The sequence below is a fragment of the Tachyglossus aculeatus genome, chromosome 2 (assembly GCF_015852505.1).
Source record: "Tachyglossus aculeatus isolate mTacAcu1 chromosome 2, mTacAcu1.pri, whole genome shotgun sequence".
NCBI classification, from domain to species: domain Eukaryota; kingdom Metazoa; phylum Chordata; class Mammalia; order Monotremata; family Tachyglossidae; genus Tachyglossus; species Tachyglossus aculeatus.
The window spans coordinates 99,998,492-100,018,579 of NC_052067.1; the positions used below are offsets into that span (position 1 = coordinate 99,998,492).

General features: G+C 47.0%; 1 protein-coding gene across 1 annotated transcript in view; it reads right to left on the minus strand.

The window, feature by feature from the left end:
* The window catches only part of NT5DC1 (5'-nucleotidase domain containing 1), a 204,153-nt gene that overhangs the window by 48,029 nt on the left and 136,036 nt on the right, over nucleotides 1-20,088 (minus strand). Inside the window, exons 7-8 of the mRNA XM_038770169.1 lie at nucleotides 18,585-18,759; nucleotides 8,626-8,723 (exon numbers count right to left, since the gene is read on the minus strand). Coding sequence (XP_038626097.1) covers nucleotides 8,626-8,723; nucleotides 18,585-18,759 — 273 coding nt within the window. The remainder of the gene's footprint in view (nucleotides 1-8,625; nucleotides 8,724-18,584; nucleotides 18,760-20,088) is intronic.

The following is a 20,088-nucleotide window of genomic DNA, read 5'->3' on the forward strand; positions in this document are numbered from 1 at the left end:
TACTGCACTATTCTTACTGTCATGTGACCCGACCACAATATGAAGATATTATTGCTTCATAATATTGTTAGAGATCTGGGGGTATGTTTAGCCACTGCACTTTAACCGGATATGGAGGAACTGAAAAAGTCACGCTAGGGCAGGAAGGCTAGGAGCTGGACAAAATGACTTCTCCAGCTCATTCTGAGAATGACTCTACACTTCTAATTCCCTTTTTTAAAAAATGGTATTTGTAAAGCCCTTACAATTTGCCAGGGACTGTACTAAGCACTGGAGTAGAAACAAGCTAATCAGATTGGACACTATCCCCATTTCACAGAAGAGATAACTGAGGCACAGGTAAGTGAAGTAACTTGCCCAAGGTCACACAGCAGAAACTTGGCGGAGCTGGGATTAGAACCCAGGTCCGTGCTGTATCCACTAGGCCATGATGCTTCTCTATCTCCTTCTTTCAACTCTTGGGAAAGCAAGGCTGTATTTGTCACTAACCATGGTGCACTTTGGTTGGCTAAATGTTCATTCCATATTATGAGAAGGATGGACTTATTTCCAAATCACCAGATTCACCAATCCAGTTCAAAATCCATTCTCTTGGATCTGCCATCATCATCATCATCAATCGTGTTTATTGAGAGCTTACTATGTGCAGAGCACTGTACTAAGCGCTTGGGAAGTACAAATTGGCAACATATACAGTCCCTACCCAACAGTGGGCTCACAGTCTAAAATACTTCAAGTAAGAAAAGCTGGTGTCCTCTCCCAAGTCTTTAGTCTAGTGCTCTACACTCTTGTCTGTTATGTGACCTTGGGCAAGTCATTTAACTTCTCTGTGCCTCAGTTCCCTCATCTGTAAAATGGGGATTAAAACTGTGAGCCCCATGTGGGACAGGGACTGTTCAACCTCATTAGCTTGTATCTGCCCGAGTGTTTAGAACAATGCTTGACACATAGTGAGCACTTATCAAATATCATCATTATTATTTAAGGCATTTGGTCAGCTCTTTCCCCCCTCTCATTTCCCGCTACAACCCGGTCTCCACACTTCACTAACTCCAACTTATTCACTGTACATTTATCTTAACTGCCTCATCATTGACCCCTTGCTCCTGTCCTTTCTCCTGCCTGCTGCTCCCTCCCCCTTCATATCTGACAAACCACCACTTTCCACATCTTTAAATGCCTACTAAAATCTATCTCCTCCAAGAGGCCTTCCTTGACTAACCTCTCAGTCAGTCAATCAATCACATTTATTGAGCTCTTAGTGTGTACAGAGCACTGTATTAAGCATTTGGGAGAGTACAATATATGACAACTGATAGACACATCCCTGCCCAAAATGAGTTTACAGACTAGAGGGGTCCAGGTGATTTATTGCCCCTTAGCTGGTTACAAATATTTGCTGACTTCCTTTGTTGTACCATCTGCTTTCACTGGGGCAGTTTTGGCAAATATTTGCTGGCTTCCTGCCTAGAGGCCCTCACTAGCTGGACATAACTCCACTAGATCCATTTCACAGACTGAGGACAAACAGCAGAAGAAGCAGCAGCTGCCAGCTAAAAGTCCTGGAGTAGGATGGGCAAAAAGGTTTGGAGGCTGACATTTTTGTCAAGGAATTACCATTCACAGTGACCGTACCATCCCGAGTGAGGGGCTAACAGGCCTCTTAATAATAATAATAATAATAATGATGGCATTTATTAAGCGCTTACTATGTGCAAAGCACTGTTCTAAGTGCTGGGGAGGTTACACAGTGATCAGGTTGTCCCACAGGGGGCTCACAGTCTTAATCCCCATTTTACAAATGAGGTAACTGAGGCCCAGAGAAGTTAAGTGACTTGCCCAAAATCACACAGCTGACAATTGGTGGAGGTGGCATTTGAACCCATGACCTCTGACTCCAAAGCCTGTGCTCTTTCCACTGAGCCATGCTGCTTCCCTCTTGATGGGGGAGTTAGCTAGCCCATGATCTGGGTGATATAAATTATCTCAGAAAAACCCCCTCCAATTACATATACAGCCTCTTATGTATAGCATTTCTGTATGTATAGATTTATAGATTCTACTATTTAAGCATTTGCTTTTTCCACAATCTTTTCAGACTCCTCTTATTTCTATCTGTAAATTACTTTGGGTCCATTTTCCTTGTTAGTCTAGATGCTCTGCTACAGCAAGCATCATGTATTCTGCCTCTACAACACCCTCCCATGAATTTAACCCCTTGCTCAGCCAAGTGCTTTGGACATCAGCAAACCCAAACCGAGTCATTCAGTCAGTCAATCATACGTACCAAGTGCTTACCATGTGCAAAACATTGTACTAAGCACTTGGGAAAGTACTCTATAACAATAAACAGACACATTCCCCGCCCACAATGAGCTTCCAGTCTAAGAGTCACTACCTGAAAGACCGACTGAATAAACAGTGGCTTCAGCTGCCTGGAGCCCACATGTTATTTCTCTCGGCCCAATCTGTTCAGCTCGTGCTGGACCTTTATGGGTGTGTGAAAATTCCCTTTCCAACACAGGCATGATTCCTGGCATGGCCCAAGGACTCTGTCAAGGGCCTGTTTATGAGCCGCTTTCTGCAGTCTCTGCCTCACCCTAGCACTCTGTGCCTCAAAGGCCACCTTTCAGGAGCCCTGTCAGCTGGGAGCATCCTGCCGGCAACCCATGACACCGGCAACCCACAACACTGAGAAAAGGTTCAATGAAACCCAGGAGCGAGCAGCAGAGCAGGGCCTGGATCAGACAGCTCCCAAGCAGACCTCAGTGGCTAATTTTCTCCGATAAGGACCACATTTCCCCCTCGACACCCTCAGCAGCCAGAGCCCGGTGACTGACCAGGACCCAAAGGCCAGAGAGCCACTGCCCATCGCTACAGGAGGCAGCAGTGGGAGGCAAATTCTACTTCTAAGGCTTCATCAGGGCAGGATGGGAGAGATGGCTTTTTCCCACACAGCAGGATGGACTAGTGGATAGGGTATGGCATGGGAGTCAGAAGGACCTGGTTTCTAATCTCGGCTCTGCCTCTTGTCTGCTATTCATATTGACGTCTGTTGACTTGTATTGAAGTCTGTCTCCCCGCCTCTAGACTGTAACCTCATTGTGGGCAGGGATTGTACAATCCCAAGTGCTTAGTAGTGCTAAGCACACAGTACGCGCTTAATAAATATGACTGAGTGAATGAATGTATACCTTGCCTCCTTTTCTCTTCTTCCACTCCCTTCTGCATCACTCTTTATTCATCCCCCCTCCCAGCCCCTCAGCACCCATGTACATATCTATAATTTATTTATATTAACGTCTGTCTCCCCTTCTAGACTGTAAGCTCGTTGTGGGCAGGGAATGTGTCTGTTTATTTTTATATTGTACTCTCCCAAGAGCTTAGTACAGTGCTTTGCACACAATATGTTCAACAAATACAATTGAATGAATGCATGACAGGGACTGTGTTGCAGCCGATTTGTTTGTATCTACTCCAGCACTTAGAATAGTGCGCGACATATGGTAAAGCACTTAAATACTATCATTATTATCATCATAATTATTATTATTATTCACTGCAGCTTTCGTAATTTTTCCCCACCTGGGACCAGCCTTCTTCCACCAGCCCCACCCCCATGCAGACACTGAAAATAAGGACAAGACAACTGTGTGTCCACCCGTGTGAGCCCCAGAAAAACACGTCAGCATTCTCCCTGCCCCAATCCCGGGTGGAGCTGTCTTGGGGTGGAAGCATCATCCCTTCCAGAGGGTGCAGTGTCCTGTCTGGGTAACCCTAGCACTCTTTCCCTGCAAACCTTTCCTCTGTGACGAGCCTTGAATGTCAATGTGTAATTCTCAGGCTGCGCCACGAAGCTCTGAACCTCATATTCCCACTGCTTGGTTTCTCCCCACAGCATGCACAGAAGCAGCATGGCCTAGTGGAAAGAGCATGGGCCTGGGAACCCAAGGACCTGGATCTTGACTGCTGGGTGATTCTGGGCATGCCACCTACCCTCTCTGTGCCTCAGTTACCTCACTTGTAACATGGAGATAAATTACTTATTCATATTCATATTCATATTAATGACTGCCTCCCCCACGAGACTATATGCTCGTTATGGGCAGGGAACATGTCTGTTAATTCTGTGGCATTGTACTTCCCAAGCGCTTAGTACAGTGCTCTGCATACAGTAAGCGCTCAATAAATATGATTGATTGATTGATTGATGGAGATAAACATCCTTTCTCCTTTCCTCTTAGACTGTGAGTCCTGTGTGGAACAGTTCTAGACTGTTAGCCCGTTGTTGGGTAGGGACCGTCTCTATATGTTGCCGACTTGTATTTCCCAAGTGCTTAGTACAGTGTTCTGCACACAGTAAGCGCTCAATAAATACGATTGAATGAATGAATGAATGACAGTTCCTGTGGGACAGAGACTGTCCAATCTGCTATTATTATATCAATCCCAGCACTTAGTACAGTGTTTTGGCACTTAGTGCTTAAAACACCAGCGAATGTATCTACCAACTGTTACATTGTACTCTCCCAATCACTTAGTATAGTGGTCTGCACACAGAAAGCACTCAATAAATATCACTGACTGATTGATTACTATGTATTAGCTCAAAAATCCTTGCTGAACGTAGCTCCTGCACTCAGCAGAACTGACAATGATAATGATAATGACAGAGGCCCACAGGGGCCAGGTGGGACTTCAGAGGCCAAGCTCTCTTTTTTTAAATGGTATTTGTTAAGTGCTACCCCAGCACTTAGTACAGTGCCTTACACATAATAAGCACCTAATACATACCATTTAAAAAAACAACAACAAAAAGCAGAGTTAGTAGACACATTCCCTGGCCACAGGGGGCTTACAGTCTAGTGGGGGAGACAGATACTAAAATAAATTACAGAGGAGAAATAGTAGAATGTAAGGAATTTATTCACTGTGGCCCAATCTTGTCTATTTCACTGCCGATCCCTTTCCCGAGATCCTCCCCTAACCTGGAACTCCCTCCTCCTCCATATATGCCAGACCACATTCAAAGCATTATTAAGGTCACATTTCCTTCTCCCATTTAGCCTTCTTTTGCCCGGCTCACTCTCCCTTCTGCACTGTCTATTCACTTGGATCTGTGACCTTTGGACAGCTGATATTCGCCCCACTCTCAACCCCACAGCACTTGTGTGCATATCTTTATATTAAAAATTATAAATTACTTATTCATATTAATGACTGCCTCCCCCACGAGACTATATGCTCGTTATGGGCAGGGAACGTGTCTGTTAATTCTGTGGCATTGTACTCTCCCAAGGGCTTAGTACAGCGCTCTGCACATAGTAAGCGCTCAATAAATAGCATTGATTGATTGATGCCCATGAGTACAGTGGGAATGGAGTGAGTAGCAGAGTTCTTCGTGTTGGCTATCTAATCTGTGAAGACAGCCAATCGGTTCTGCTGCCCGAATGGGAGAGAATGCTCCTGAATAACCCAGAGAGATAAGGGTTGAGGGAGGGAGGGGAGCGTTTGTTTTTATTTCTGGTTTGAAATAAAACTGGTATCAACGAGTACTTACTAGTAGGGAAAAGCTCTCTAGTTGACATGTCAACCAACCCTGTTACATTGTTCTCTCCCAAGCCCTTAGTACAGTGCTCTGCAAACTCTCAATGAATACAATTGATTGATTGACATTCAAAGTTCCCACGACTTTGCAGTTATTATTAAACTCATCAGTATTAACCACCACTGCTCTTTTCAAGAATGAAGACTTCATCCGAATGCTGATTTTGGACTCTTTTATACCACTTTTCTCATAAAACTATTTCCCTCTAGACCTTAAGCTTGCTGTGGGCAGGGAACTTGTCAGTTTATTGTTGTACTGTATTCTCCCAAGTGCTTAGTGGAGTGCTCTGCACCCAGTAAGTACTCAATAAATACAATTGACTGATTGAACTGGTAGCTTTAGACTGAAAGTTCCCTGTGGGTAGGGAACACATCTACCACCTGTGTTGTATGGTAGTCTCCCAAGCACTTAGTACAGTGCTCCACACACAATAAGTGCTCAATAAGTCCCCTTCTAGTTATCGCCCTATTTCCCACCTACCATTCCTTTCCAAACTCCTTGAATGAGTTGTCTATACCCACTGCCTCGAATTCCTCAACGCCAACTCTCTCCTCAATCCCCTCCAATCTGGCTTCCGTCCTCTACATTCCACCGAAACTGCCCTCTCAAGGGTCACCAATGACCTCCTGCTTGCCAAAACCAACAGCTCCTACTCTATCCTAATCCTCCTCTACCTCTCAGCTGCCTGCGACACTGTCGACCACCCCCTTCTCCTCAACATGCTATCCAACCTTGGCTTCACAGACTCTGTCCTCTCCTGGTTCTCTTCTTATCTCTCCGGCCCTTCATTCTCAGTCTCTTTTGTGGACTCCTCCTCCCCCTCCGACCCCCTTACTGTGGGGGTTCCTCAAGGGTCAGTTCTTGGTCCCCTTCTGTTCTCTATCTACACTCACTCCCTTGGTGAACTCATTCGCTCCCACGGCTTCAACTATCATCTCTACGCTGATGACACCCAAATCTACATCTCTGCCCCTGCTCTCTCTCCCGCCCTTCAGGCTCGTGTCTCCTCCTGTCTTCAAGACATCTCCATCTGGATGTCTGCCCGCCATCTAAAACTCAATATGTCCAAGACTGAACTCCTTATCTTCCCTCCCAAACCCTGCCCTCTCTCTGGCTTTCCCATCATTGTTGATGGCACTACCATCCTTCCCGTCTCACAAGCCCGCAACCTTGGTGTCATCCTCGACTCTGCTCTGTCGTTCACCCCTCACATCCAATCCGTCACCAAAAACTGCCGCTCTCACCTCCACAACATCGCCAAGATCCGCCCTTTCCTCTCCATCCAAACTGCTACCCTGCTGGTTCAATCTCTCATCTCATCTCTCATCACTGCTTATAAGAAGCAGTGTGGCTCAGTGGAAAGAGCATGGGCTTTGGAGTCAGAGGTCATGGGTTTGAATCCCAGCTCCACCAGATGTCTGCTGTGTGACCTTGGGCAAGTCACTTAACTTCTCTGAGCCTCAGTTCCCCCATCTGTAGAAATGGGGATTAAGACTGTGAGCCCCACATAGGACAACCTGATCACATTGTATCCCCCCAGCGCTTGGAACAGTGCTTTACACATGGTAAGCGCTTAACAAATGCCATCATCATCATCCTATCCCGACTGGATTACTGCATCAGCCTCCTCTCTGATCTCCCATCCTCCTGTCTCTCCCCACTTCAATCTATACTTCACGCTGCTGCCCGGATCATCTTTGTGCCGAAACACTCTGGACATGTTACTCCCCTCCTCAAAAATCTCCAGTGGCTACCAGTCAACCTACACATCAGGCAAATACTCCTCACTCTTGGCTTCAAGGCTTTCCATCACCTCGCCCCCTCCTACCTCACCTCCCTTCTTTCCTTCTACAGCCCAGCCCACACCCTCCGCTCCTCTGCTGCTAACCTCCCCACTGTGCCTCGTTCTCGCCTGGCCTGCCGTCGACCCCTGGGCCACGTCCTCCCCCGGGCCTGGAATGCCCTCTCTCCGCACATCTGCCAAGTTAGCTCTCTTCCTCCCTTCAAAGCCCTACAGAGAGCTCACCTCCTCCAGGAGGCCTTCCCAGACTGAGCCCCCTCCTTCCTCTCTCCCCTCCATCCCCTCTGCCCTACCTCCTTCCCCTCCCACAGCACTTGTATATATGTTTGTACAGATTTATTACTCTACTTATTTTACTTATACATATTTACTATTCTATTTATTTTATTTTGTTAATATGTTTTGTTTTGTTCTCTGTCTCCCCCTTCTAGACTGTGAGCCCGCTGTTAGGTAGGGACCGTCTCTATATGTTGCCAACTTGTACTCCCCAAGCGCTTAGTACAGTGCTCTGCACACAGTAAGTGCTCAATAAATACGATTGAATGAATGAATGAATGAATAAATGAGAAGCAGTCAGTGGAAAGAGCCCGGGCTTGGGAGTCAGAGGTCATGGGTTCTAATCCCGGCTCTGCCACTTGTCAGCTGTGTGACTTTGGGCAAGTCACTTAACTTCTCTGTGCCTCAGTTACCTCATCCGTAAAATGAGGATTAAGACTGTGAGTCCCATGTGGGACAACCTGATTACTGAGAGGACAACCTGACTGTGTCCTCTCCCGCGCTTAGAACAGTGTTTGGCACATAGTAATCACTTAACAAATACCATCATTATTAAATACTACTGATTGAATGAGGGAGAGAATCTTTATGCCCAAGACCCTCAGGGCCTCAAAGCTTGAATTCCAAGTGAGACAGATACTGTGTCCTACCTGATTAACTTGTATCTACCCCAGCACTTAGAACACACCTTGGCACACAGTCAATGCTTAACAAGTACTATTACTAATAGCAGCTTGTCTAGCTGTGTGTGTGTGAGGGGAGTTTGCAGACCCTGAGAGGTTTGTCCTCTTCCTGAACTCTGGGGTCCATGGAATAAGGATGCTGCCCCATCGACTGACTGGTAGCTAAAACATGCCAAACTATGTGATTTTGAAACCAAGGGAGATGCATTCTAAACAACTGCCATCCTGCCCCTCTTCCCCACCCCACTGAGACTTACCAAGAGTCCGGAATGGTCTTTGATTTGGGATTTGAGAGAAGAAACCAGGCTTCAAGGCATTTGTAATCACAATGTCAAAAAGATCTGTAAAATCACTCCTGAAGAGACAAAAAACATTACAATTGTTATTCTTTAACAAGAAAATTATGTTATAATTATATAATTGCTAGAATTATGTTATAACTGTTACTCTTTTTATCCCTAGAACGTTTACCAATGGTTTCTTGGTGCCAGGCACCATACTGAGCCTGAGACCATTACATTAAATGCAAATCTGATATCTGGCTCATGGCAGGTGGGGGGATGGGGCGGAGGGGTGCTCCTGGCCTAAGGGGATGGGGTGGAAGAGAGGAACAGGTTACAATTCAACCATGCGGACCACCCCAATCAGAGTTATGTGTTAAACCCACCTGAAGGGAACAGTATCCGGGCATCTTGGTTCTCTAAGCAAACAGTCCGTCAGTCAGTCGTATTTACTGAGCACTTACTGGGTGCAGAGCACTGAATTATTCATTCATTCATTCAATCGTATTTATTGAGGACTTACTGTGTGCAGAGCACTGTACTAAGCGCTTGGGAAGTACAAGTTGGCAACATATAGAGACGGTCCCTACCCAAAAACGGGGTCACTTATTAAGTTCTTGGGAGAATACAATATAACAGACACATTCCCTGCCCACATCTAGTCCTGGGCAAAATCCAGCCACCACCTCCCCAGCACACTAAATGCTGTATGGTGGCTTTGTCCAGCCTTCACTCTTGTGGGAGAGAGGGGCTGGTCTGCTAGCAGGGCAGGGGCAGGATTTCTAGACTGTGAGCCCGTTCTTGGGTAGCAACTGTCTCTATATTGCCCATTTGTACTTCCCAAGTGCGTAGTAGAGTGCGCTGCACAGTACGCGCTCAATAAATACAACTGAATGAATGATTAGCCATCTGCTCCGTTCCTTGTCCCTCTGCTCTGCATCTCCATAGAGTCCTGATAAAGAGGGTGACCTCAGGCCCCTGTTCTGCTCTGGTTCCCAGAGCCCCCTTTTAGACTGTGAGCCCACTGTTGGTTAGGGACTGTCTCTATATGTTGCCAACTTGTACTTCCCAAGCGCTTAGTACAGTGCTCTGCACACAGTAAGCACTCAATAAATACGATTGATTGATTGATAGTAGCAGTAGCAGTGTGTTAATAGCATTTACTGAGTGCCCACTGGTAGCGTAGTGTGGCGGGGATAACAGCATGGTCTAGTGGAAAGAGCACGGGCCTGTGAATCAGGGGACATGGGAGCCCCCTTTCCTCTCCATCCAAACCGCTACCCTGCTCATTCAAGGTCTCATCCTATCCCGTCTGGACTACTGCACTAGCCTTCTCTCTGATCTCCCATCCTCGTGTCTCTCTCCACTTCAATCCATACTTCATGCTGCTGCCCGGATTATCTTTGTCCAGAAACGCTCTGGGCATATTACTCCCCTCCTCAAAAACCTCCAATGGCTACCGATCAATCTGCGCATCAAGCAGAAACTCCTCACCCTGGGCTTCAAGGCTCTCCATCACCTCGCCCCCTCCTACCTCACCTCCCTTCTCTCCTTCTACAGCCCAGTCCGCACCCTCCGCTCCTCCACTGCTAATCTCCTCACCGTACCTCGTTCTCACCTGTCCCGCCATCGACCCCCGGCCCACGTCATCCCCCGGGACTGGAATGCCCTCCCTCTGCCCATCCGCCAAGCTAGCTTTCTTCCTCCCTTCAAGGCCCTGCTGAGAGCTCACCTCCTCCGGGAGGCCTTCCCAGACTGAGCCCCTTCTTTCCTCTACCCCTCGTCCCCCTCTCCATCTCCCCGTCTTACCTCCTTCCCTTCCCCACAGCACCTGTATATATGTATATATGGTTGTACATATTTATTACTCTATTTATTTATTTATTTATTTATTTATTTTACTTGTACATTTCTATCCTATTTATTTTATTTTGTTGGTATGTTTGGTTCTGTTCTCTGCCTCCCCCTTTTAGACTGTGAGCCCACTGTTGGGTAGGGACTGTCTCTATGTGTTGCCAATTTGTACTTCCCAAGCACTTAGTACAGTGCTCTGCACATAGTAAGCGCTCAATAAATACGATTGATTGATTGATTGATTCTAATCCCAGCTCTGCCACATGTCTGCTGTGTGACCTTGAGTAAGTCACATCACTTCTCTGTGCCTCAGTTACCTCATATGTAAATTGGGGATTAAGATTGTGAGCCCCATGTGGGAAAGGGACTATGTCCAACCTGATTACCTTGTATCTACTCCAGTGCTTGGCATATAGCAAGTGCTTAAGAAATACAATTATTATTATTATTACTGGTAGGATGCACTGTACTAAATGCTTGGAAAGTTAAAAACAAGCGAGCGACTTTCTCTCTGACCATACGGAACTTATATTCTAAAGGGAAATGTAGTCAAAGAGTATTTAAAAACAACAATGACGTAGGCTTGTCTAGTAGAAAGAACATGGGCCTAGGAGTTCGAGTACTCGGGTTCTAATCCTGGATCCATCACTTGTTTTTCATGTGACCCTGGGGAGTGATGTAACATCTCTGTGCCTCAGTTACCTCATCTGTAAAATAAGAAGGGAAATGGACTGTGTCCAACCTTATATTTATTTATTTATTGAGCGCTGCTTTATTATTATTATTATTATTTATGTATTTATTGAGCATATTTATTGAGCGCTTACTGTGTGAAGAGCACTGTGACCTTGGGCAATGGGGGCTCACAGTCTTCATCCCTATTTTACAGATGAGGTAACTGAGGCACAGAGAAGTGAAGTGACTTGTCGAAAGTCACACAGCTGACAATTGGCAGAGCCGGGATTTGAACCCATGACCTCTGACTCCAAAGCCCGGGCTCTTTCCACTGAGCTGCGCTGCTTCTCAAGCAGGGGATGAAGACTGTGAGCCCCACATGGGACCAACTGATTATCTTGTATCTTCCCCAGTGCTTAGAACAGTGCTTGGCACATAGTAAGCACATAATAAATACCAACACTATTATTATTATTGTAAGCTTGTATCTACTTCATCGCTTAGTACAGTGGCTGGCACATTGTGGGCACTTAAATACCATTAAAAATAATGAAAATAAATAATTGAAAGTACAAAACTGAATATATGCACAGACATGTACTGAGGATAGGTATAAATAAATACAAAAGTTTCAGAGATAGCTGATTGGTTTATTATGATTTGGGATATGCTGGGAATGAACTGGAGCAGGCATGTTGGAAGAGGTGGGTTTTCACTAGGGTTTTGAATTTGGGGAGGGCTGCGGTCTGTCAGGTCTGAGGAGGGAAGGATTTTCAAGCCAGGGGAACAGATTGAGTGAGTGAACTGAGGCAGGAAGGTTGAGGACGAAATTCAGTAAGAAGGCTAGTTTGGGAGCAGTGATGAGAGCAAGTTGGAGTGGAGCGGCTGGAAAAAGCAAATGTGTACGGTGGGTTGACTTGAAGCCAACTGTGAAGAGTCTGTGTTTTATGGCAGGGGAACTGGTGAGCCAGTGGAGGTTTTTGAGAGGAGAGTTGTGCTCACTGATGAAACAGGGAGATGATTTGGGCAGCTGTATGAATTAGAGAAGGGATGGGGGCTGGAGGCTACAGGCTAGCCACCATATGATCACACTGTACTAGAATGGTAGCTATTTGGGTGGAGAATACAGAGAGGATCCTGGGGCTGTTTGTGGGAAGACGGACCTGCAGGATTTGGCAGTAGACTGAATGTGACAATTGAAGGAGTGCAAGGCTTCTTCTACAGGAAGGATTGTGGTATTAAACTGAGACAGGAAAGTTAGGAGGAGAAGATTTAGGAAGGAAAATGTGTATTCATTCATTCAATCCGACTGAGCCCCCTCCTTCCTCTCTCCCTCCTCCCCCTCCCCATCCCCCCCGCCTTACCGCCTTCCCCTCCCCACAGCACCTGTATATATGTATATATGTTTCTACGTATTTATTACTCTATTCATTTATTTTATTTGTACATATTTATTCTATTTTATTTTGCTAATATGTTTTGTTTTGTTCTCTGTCTCCCCCTTCTAGACTGTAAGCCCACTGTTGGGTAGGGACTGTCTCTATATGTTGCCAACGTGTACTTCCCAAGTGTTTAATACAGTGCTCTGCACACAGTAAGTGCTCAATAAATACAATTGAATGAATGAATGAATTTATTGAGCGCTTACTGTATGCAGAACATTGTACTAAGCACTTGGGAAGCACAAGTCGGCAACATATACAGACGGTCCCTGCCCAACAACGGGCTCACAGTCTAGAAGACTGTAGTTTGGCTTTAGATACAGAAAATATCAGCTGCCATCAGAACATCTGGGTAGAGATGAGAGATGCAGAAGAGACGCCAGAGGACTGAACAGAGGAGGACGAGAGGTCAGAGAGGTTGGGGGAGAACCAGGCCTGGACCGTGGCAACAGAACCAAGGCCTGGGAATGCTTCAAGGAGAAGGGAGTTGCCCACAGTGTCAAAGGCAACTGAGGGCTCAAGGAGGCTTTGGATAGAGTAGACTCCACTGGATTTGGCTAAAAGGAAAGTATTGGTGATCGCAGAGAGGACCATCTTGGTGAAGTGAAGGGGTTGAAAGCCTGTTAGAGGTTAAGATGGGAGTTAGTGGAGAGGAAGCAAAGACAATGGGTGTAAATGGCCCATTCCAGAAGTTGGAAAAGGGATGGCAGCAGAGAGATGAGATGCTGGAGCAGGATCTGAGATGTAGAGAGGGCTTTGTTAGTGTAGGGAAGACTTGAGTATGGTTGAAGGCAGAGAGTGAGAGTTTGATGACAGCAATGAGGGAGGAGAGAAGAGTGAGTGCAAGTGTTTTAGGAGGAGAGAGGGGATAGGATCTGTGGAGCATAAGAGGGGGCGGAGAGAGAGGGTAGGCAGGAGACTTGTGGACAATCAGCAGGGAAGCAGGAGGAAAAATGAGGAAGGTGTAGTGGAGTGGTGAGGAGGTGTTAGAGAAACTCTGGGGAGATCACATCTGATGGTGTCAATTTTGCCAATAAAGCAATCCATAAAGTCATCAGGAGTTAGGGTGGTGGGTGCAATTAGAACTTCGGGAGGGAGTTAAAAGTGTGAAAGAAGTGATGGGATTGTGAGCGTGTGAGTCAGTGAGGGAGGAATAAAGGAGCTGCTTAGAAGAGGGAGCTGAGTAATAGCGGGACAGAGTGAACTTTTGAAGGCAGAAGTACTGTGGCCTAGTGAGTATAGCATGGGCCCGGGAATTGGAAGGACTTGGATTCTAATCTTGGCTTTGCCACTTGTCTGCTGTGTGACCTTGGGCAAGTCACTTCACTTCTCTGGGCCTCAGATACCTTAACTGTAAAATGGGATTAAGACTGTGATCATCATCATCATCATCAATTGTATTTATTGAGCGCTTACTATGTGCAGAGCACTGTACTAAGCGCTTGGGAAGTACAAATTGGCAACACATAGAGACAGTCCCTACCCAACAGTGGGCTCACAGTCTAAAAGGGGGAACAAAACCAAACATACTAACAAAATAAAATAAATAGAATAGATATGTACAAATAAAATAAATAAATAAATAGAGTAAAAAATATGTACAAACATATATACATATATACAGGTGCTGTGGGGAAGGGAAGGAGGTAAGATGGGGGGATGGAGAGGGGGACGAGGGGGAGAGGAAGGAAGGGGCTCAGTCTGGGAAGGCCTCCTGGAGGAGGTGAGCTCTCAGCAGGGCCTTGAAGGGAGGAAGAGAGCTGGCTTGGCAGATGGGCAGAGGGAGGGCATTCCAGGCCCGGGGGATGATGTGGGGCGGGGGACGATGGCGGGACAGGCGAGAGCGAGGTACGGTGAGGAGATCAGCGGTGGAGGAGCGGAGGGTGCGGACTGGGCTGGAGAAGGAGAGAAGGGAGGTGAGGTAGGAGGGGGCGAGGTGATGGACAGCCTTGAAGCCCAGGGTGAGGAGTTTCTGCCTGACGCGCAGATTGATTGGTAGCCACTGGAGATTTTTGAGGAGGAGAGTGACATGCCCAGAGCGTTTCTGGACAAAGATAATCCGGGCAGCAGCATGAAGTATGGATTGAAGTGGAGAGAGACACGAGGATGGGAGATCAGAGAGAAGGCTGATGCAGTAGTCCAGACGGAACAGGATGAGAGCTTGAATAAGCAGGGTAGCGGTTGGGATGGAGAGGAAAGGGCGGATCTTGGCAATGTTGTGGAGCTGAGACCGGCAGGTTTTGGTGACGGCTTGGATGTGAGGGGTGAATGAGAAAGCGGAGTCGAGGATGACACCAAGGTTGCGGGCTTGTGAGACCGGAAGGATGGTAGTGCCGTCAACAGAGATGGGAAAGTCAGGGAGAGGGCAAGGTTTGGGAGGGAAGACAAGGAGTTCAGTCTTCGACATACTGAGCTTTAGGTGGCGGGCAGACATCCAAATGGAGATGTCCTGAAGGCAGGAGGAGATGCGAGCCTGGAGGGAGGGGGAGAGAGCAGGGGCAGAGATGTAGATCTGGGTGTCATCATCGTAGAGATGATAGTTGAAGCCGTGGGAGCGAATGAGGTCACCAAGGGAGTGCGTGTAGATCGAGAACAGAAGGGGACTAAGCACTGAACCTTGGGGAACCCCCACAGTGAGAGAATGGGAGGGGGAGGAGGAGCCTGCAAAAGAGACTGAGAAAGAACGACCGGAGAGGTAAGAGGAGATCCTTAAGTGGGACAGGGGCTGCGACCTGATTAGTTTGTATCTACCCCAGCACTTAGTCCAGGTCCTGACGCACAGTAAGCGCTGTTGGGTCCGAGTGTCATGATGGTGGCGTTAGTCAGGGCAGGCTTCCTGGAGGACGTGGGCTTTGAAGGTAGGAATGATAAGGTGGGGGAAAGCCGAGTGGGAGGCATTCTCGCAGCAGGGGAAAATAGTGGTAGGCAGGGTAATGATTCTAGGAGGCCTTCCCAGACTGAGCCCCCTCCTTCCTCTCCCCCTCATCCCCCTCTCTATCACCCCCGTCTTACCTCCTTCCCTTCGCCACAGCACCTGTATATATATTTGTACATATTTATTACTCTATTTATTTTACTTGTACATATCTATTCTATTTATTTTATTTTGTTAGTATGTTTGGTTTTGTTCTCTGTCTCCCCCTTCTAGACTGTGAGCCCACTGTTGGGTAGGGACCGTCTCTACATGTTGCCAACTTGTACTTCCCAAGCGCTTAGTACAGTGCTCTGCACACAATAAGTGCTCAATAAATATGATTGATTGATTGATTGATTGTGAGGCAGAATCTGAGAAGCAGTGTGCCCTAGTGGATAGAACAAAGGCCTGAGAGTCAGAAGGACATGGGTACTAATCCCGGCTCTGCCACTTGTCTGCTGTAAGGCCCTGGGCAAGTCACTTCAGTTACCTCATCTGTAAAATGGGGATTAAGATTCTGAGCCTCATGTGGGCAGGGATTGTGTCCAACCTGATTATCTTGAATCTACCAGTGCCCGCTGTTGGGTAGGGACCGTCTCTATATGTTGCCAACTTGTCCTTCCCAAGCGCTTAGCACAGTGCTCTGCACACAGTAAGCGCTCAATAAATACGACTGAATGAATGAATGGTACATAGCACTTAACAAAAGCACAAAAAAAGAAGAAAAAAAAGGGGTGAGTGCAGGGCTGGTGAGGAGGTTCACTTGGGCTGGTCCAGCCATCTGGACAGCCATCCAAGGTGTCCTGTGATGATGACATCCCCTACTGCACCCTGGGCATGTCCGAGACCCCCAACTGTCACTGGTGCAATCTCCAAGGAGAAACAGCAGAAACCTGCAACTATTATCCCAGGTGACACATGACATGAGAGTGAATGATTGCAATGGGACTGAGCACAGACACGTTCTAACAGCTGTAGCTCCATTATGAACCTGCACGTGTTATGAATCTCTACGCGTGGCCTTTTGAGTGTTGAATTGGGGGAGCAATAAGCAGTACGGTGGTTTAACCGGGCTGTGGGGTGGTTTATCGGGGCCAACAATTCCCAGAGGGTTCCAAGTCCAGCAACTTGAAAGTCCATCCGACACCCAGCTCTACTTCAGAGAGGGGGTGTTCCCAGTCCGCTCCCACTCGCTCCTGCTACTGGACTGGCCGGCTTGGGATCCCCCCACCCTGCACTATGGTGTTGGGATGGGGGAGAGGGGCAAAGGCCCGGTAAGGGAGCCCCCTTGGGTGAGGGTCAGTGTCTGATGCATGCGGCTAAATGACAACAAGTCTGGAAGTTAGAGAATCTGGGTTCTAATCCTGGCTCTTCAACTTGCCTGCTTTGTGACTTTAGGCAAGTCACTTGATCTCTTCATTCCTTAGCTACTCCATCTGCAAAATGGGAACAAGGATACCTTCCTTTTCCTACTTCACAGGGATGTTGTAAGTTTGCTCCTCTAATGACAACCTACTCACCTCATACTACTCAATCTTACTGATTTCGCCACCAACCTCCACACACATCCTCCCTCTGGCCTGAAGCTCCCTTCCCTCCAGATAGGACAGACCACTACTCTCAAAGCTTTATTAAAACTACTTCCCCTCAAACGGCCTTCCCTGCCGAAGCCCTCATTTCCCCTATACACTCTCTTTTGTGTCATCCTTGCACTTGGAGCTGTACCCTTTAAGCACTTGACATCCACTCCACCCTCTGCCCCACAGCACTTCTATACAAATCCTTAATTTAATTTTATTAATTCCTGTCTCTCCCTCTAGACTGTAAGCTCCTTGTAATCAGGGAACATATCTACCAATACCAATCCTTAACTTAATTTTATTAATGCCTGTCTCTCCCTCTAGACTGTAAGCTCCTTGTAATCAGGGAACATATCTACCAATACCAACCCTTAATTTAATTTTATTAATGCCTGTCTCTCCCTCTAGACTGTAAGCTCCTTGTAATCAGGGCACATATCTACCAACTCAGTTGTACTGTAGCCTCCCAAATGCTTAGTACAGTGCTCTGCACACAGTAGCACTACATAAATTCCTCTCACTGACTGATTTAGTAACGTGAAAACGCTTTGGAAACAAAAGTGTGTAAAATCAAGGTGGGTAGCAGCATGGCCTAGTATAAAGAGCACTGGCACTGGCCTAAGCATTGGAAGATTTAGGTTTTAAATTAGACTTTGCCATTTTATATGCTGACAAGGGGGCAACTGGGCCACTGGGCAAGTCACTTAAATTTTTTGTGCCTCAGTTTCCTCATCTGTAAAATGGAGGTAAAATACCTGTTCTCCCTCCCTCTTTGACTGTGAGCCCCATGTGGGAGAGGGGCTGTGCCCAACCTGATTATTTTATAGCTACCCTAGCGCTATCGCCAATCAATCAATCATATTTATTGAACGCTTACTGTGTGTAGAGCACTGTAATAATAATAATAATAATGATGGTATTTGTTAAGCGCTTACTATGTGCAAAGCACTGTTCTAAGTGGTGGGGGGATACAAGGTGATCAGGTTGTCCCACGTGGGGCTCACAATCTTAATCCCCATTTGACAGATGAGGTAACCGAGGCACAGAGAAGTGAAGTGACTTGCCCAAAGTCACACAGCTGACAATTAGCGGAGCCGGGATTTGAACCCATGACCTCTTCCTCCAAAGCCCGTGCTCTTTCCACTGAGTCACACTGCTTATCTAAACACTGTACTAAGTGCTTGGGAGAGTAATATGACAGAATATAGCAATATGACAGAATTGATAATTCTGCATGTTCCCTGCCCCACAATGATCTCAGCATATCAAAAATGCTTAATACCACAGTTATTATTATTATTATTAAAATATCTGTACTTTCTACTAGCGTCTAGCAGAGTGGCCTGCACATTTTGAGGGCCCAGAATTAGTAGTGATTCATAATAAACCCGCCCTCCCGTGTTGGGGACGAACTCAACCTGGACGATCTGCCTCTGGCTACCCCTGGGACAAGGGGAAAGAAAGACTCACCCGAGCACGTATTCCCCGAGGAGCCTGCAATAGTCACTGTGAGAGTTGGTAATCAGCAGGAGGACTTTCCCAGAGTTTTTCAACTGCCGAAGCCACCTGGTCACGGATGCAGGACATTTCTGCAAGAATTTCCCTGGGTCCTTTTTCACTTCGGGAAAGTACATCCCACAGTTCTCTAAAAGACAAAACAAGATCTCTCCTTTTTCTTCTGTCTAAAGAGGTTTTCACCCAAACCCACAAGCCAGGAAGCACCCTGTCTTCCTTCCACACCCCCAGGAAAAGTCTCATTTCCCAGGGAGCAAGGGAACAGAGGTGGGGGGTGGATGCCAATGAAAGCTTCCTGAGCCCGTCGTGGGCATTTGCCTGCATAAGCAAGGGCTGGTACTCGCTGCTGAAGGACAGTGGTTCAGTGGCCCTGAGTCTTGCTAAATGTAAGCTCATTTTTAACAGGGAACCGGCCTGCTAATTCTGCTCTATTGTGCTCTCCCAGGTCCTTAGTACAGTGCTCTGCACATAGTTAAGTGCTCAATAAATACCATTGACTGATCAATGGGACTGCCCATCCATCAGCAGGAGTGGGGATGGACAAGGAGATTCACCCCTGGCTGACCTCACTGCTCCCTCCAGCCTGTGAAGCCTCTGGTGTGACACTCCCAGTTCGATGGCCGGCACATCCCCATGTCCTCAGCCCAGGCCTCAGACACAGCCGGGACAGTCCACAGCACATATGCATATATTTATAATTTATTTATCTATTTACTTACCTATCATTTATTTATATTAATGTCTGTCTTCCCCTCTAGACTGTGAGCTCATAGTGGGCAGGGAATGTGTCCATTTGCTGTTATAGTGTACTCTCGAAAGTGCTTAGTACACTGCTCTGTACACAGTAAGCGCTCAGTGTGGCATAGTGGATACAGCACGGGCCTGGGCGTCAGAAGTACCTGGGTTCTAATCCCAGCTCCGCCACATGTTTGCTGGGTGACCTTGGGCCTCAGTGACCTCATCTGTCAAGTGGGGATTAAGAGTGTGAGCCCCATGTGGGACAGGGATTGTATCCAACCTGATTGGCTTGTGTCCACCCCTGCGTTTAGTACAGCAGCATGGAAGCAGTGTGGCTCAATGGAAAGAGCACGGGCTTTGGAGTCTGAGGTCATGGGTTCAAATCCCGGCTCTGCTAGTTGTCAGCTGTGTGACTTTGGGCAAGTCACTTAACTTCTCTGTGCCTCAGTTCCCTCATCTGCAAAATGGGGATTAAGACTGTGCGCCCCCCGTGGGCCAACCTGATCACCTCGTAACCTCCCCAGTGCTTAGTACAGTGCTTTGCACACAGTAAGCACTTAATAACCGCCATCATCATTATTACAGTGCCTGGCACAAAATAAGCTTTTAACAAATCCCATTATTGTTCTTATTACTACTATTTGGGCAAGTCCAACTTCTCTGGGCCTCAGTTCCCTCATCTGTAAAACGGGGATTAAAACTGTGACACCCCGTGGGACTT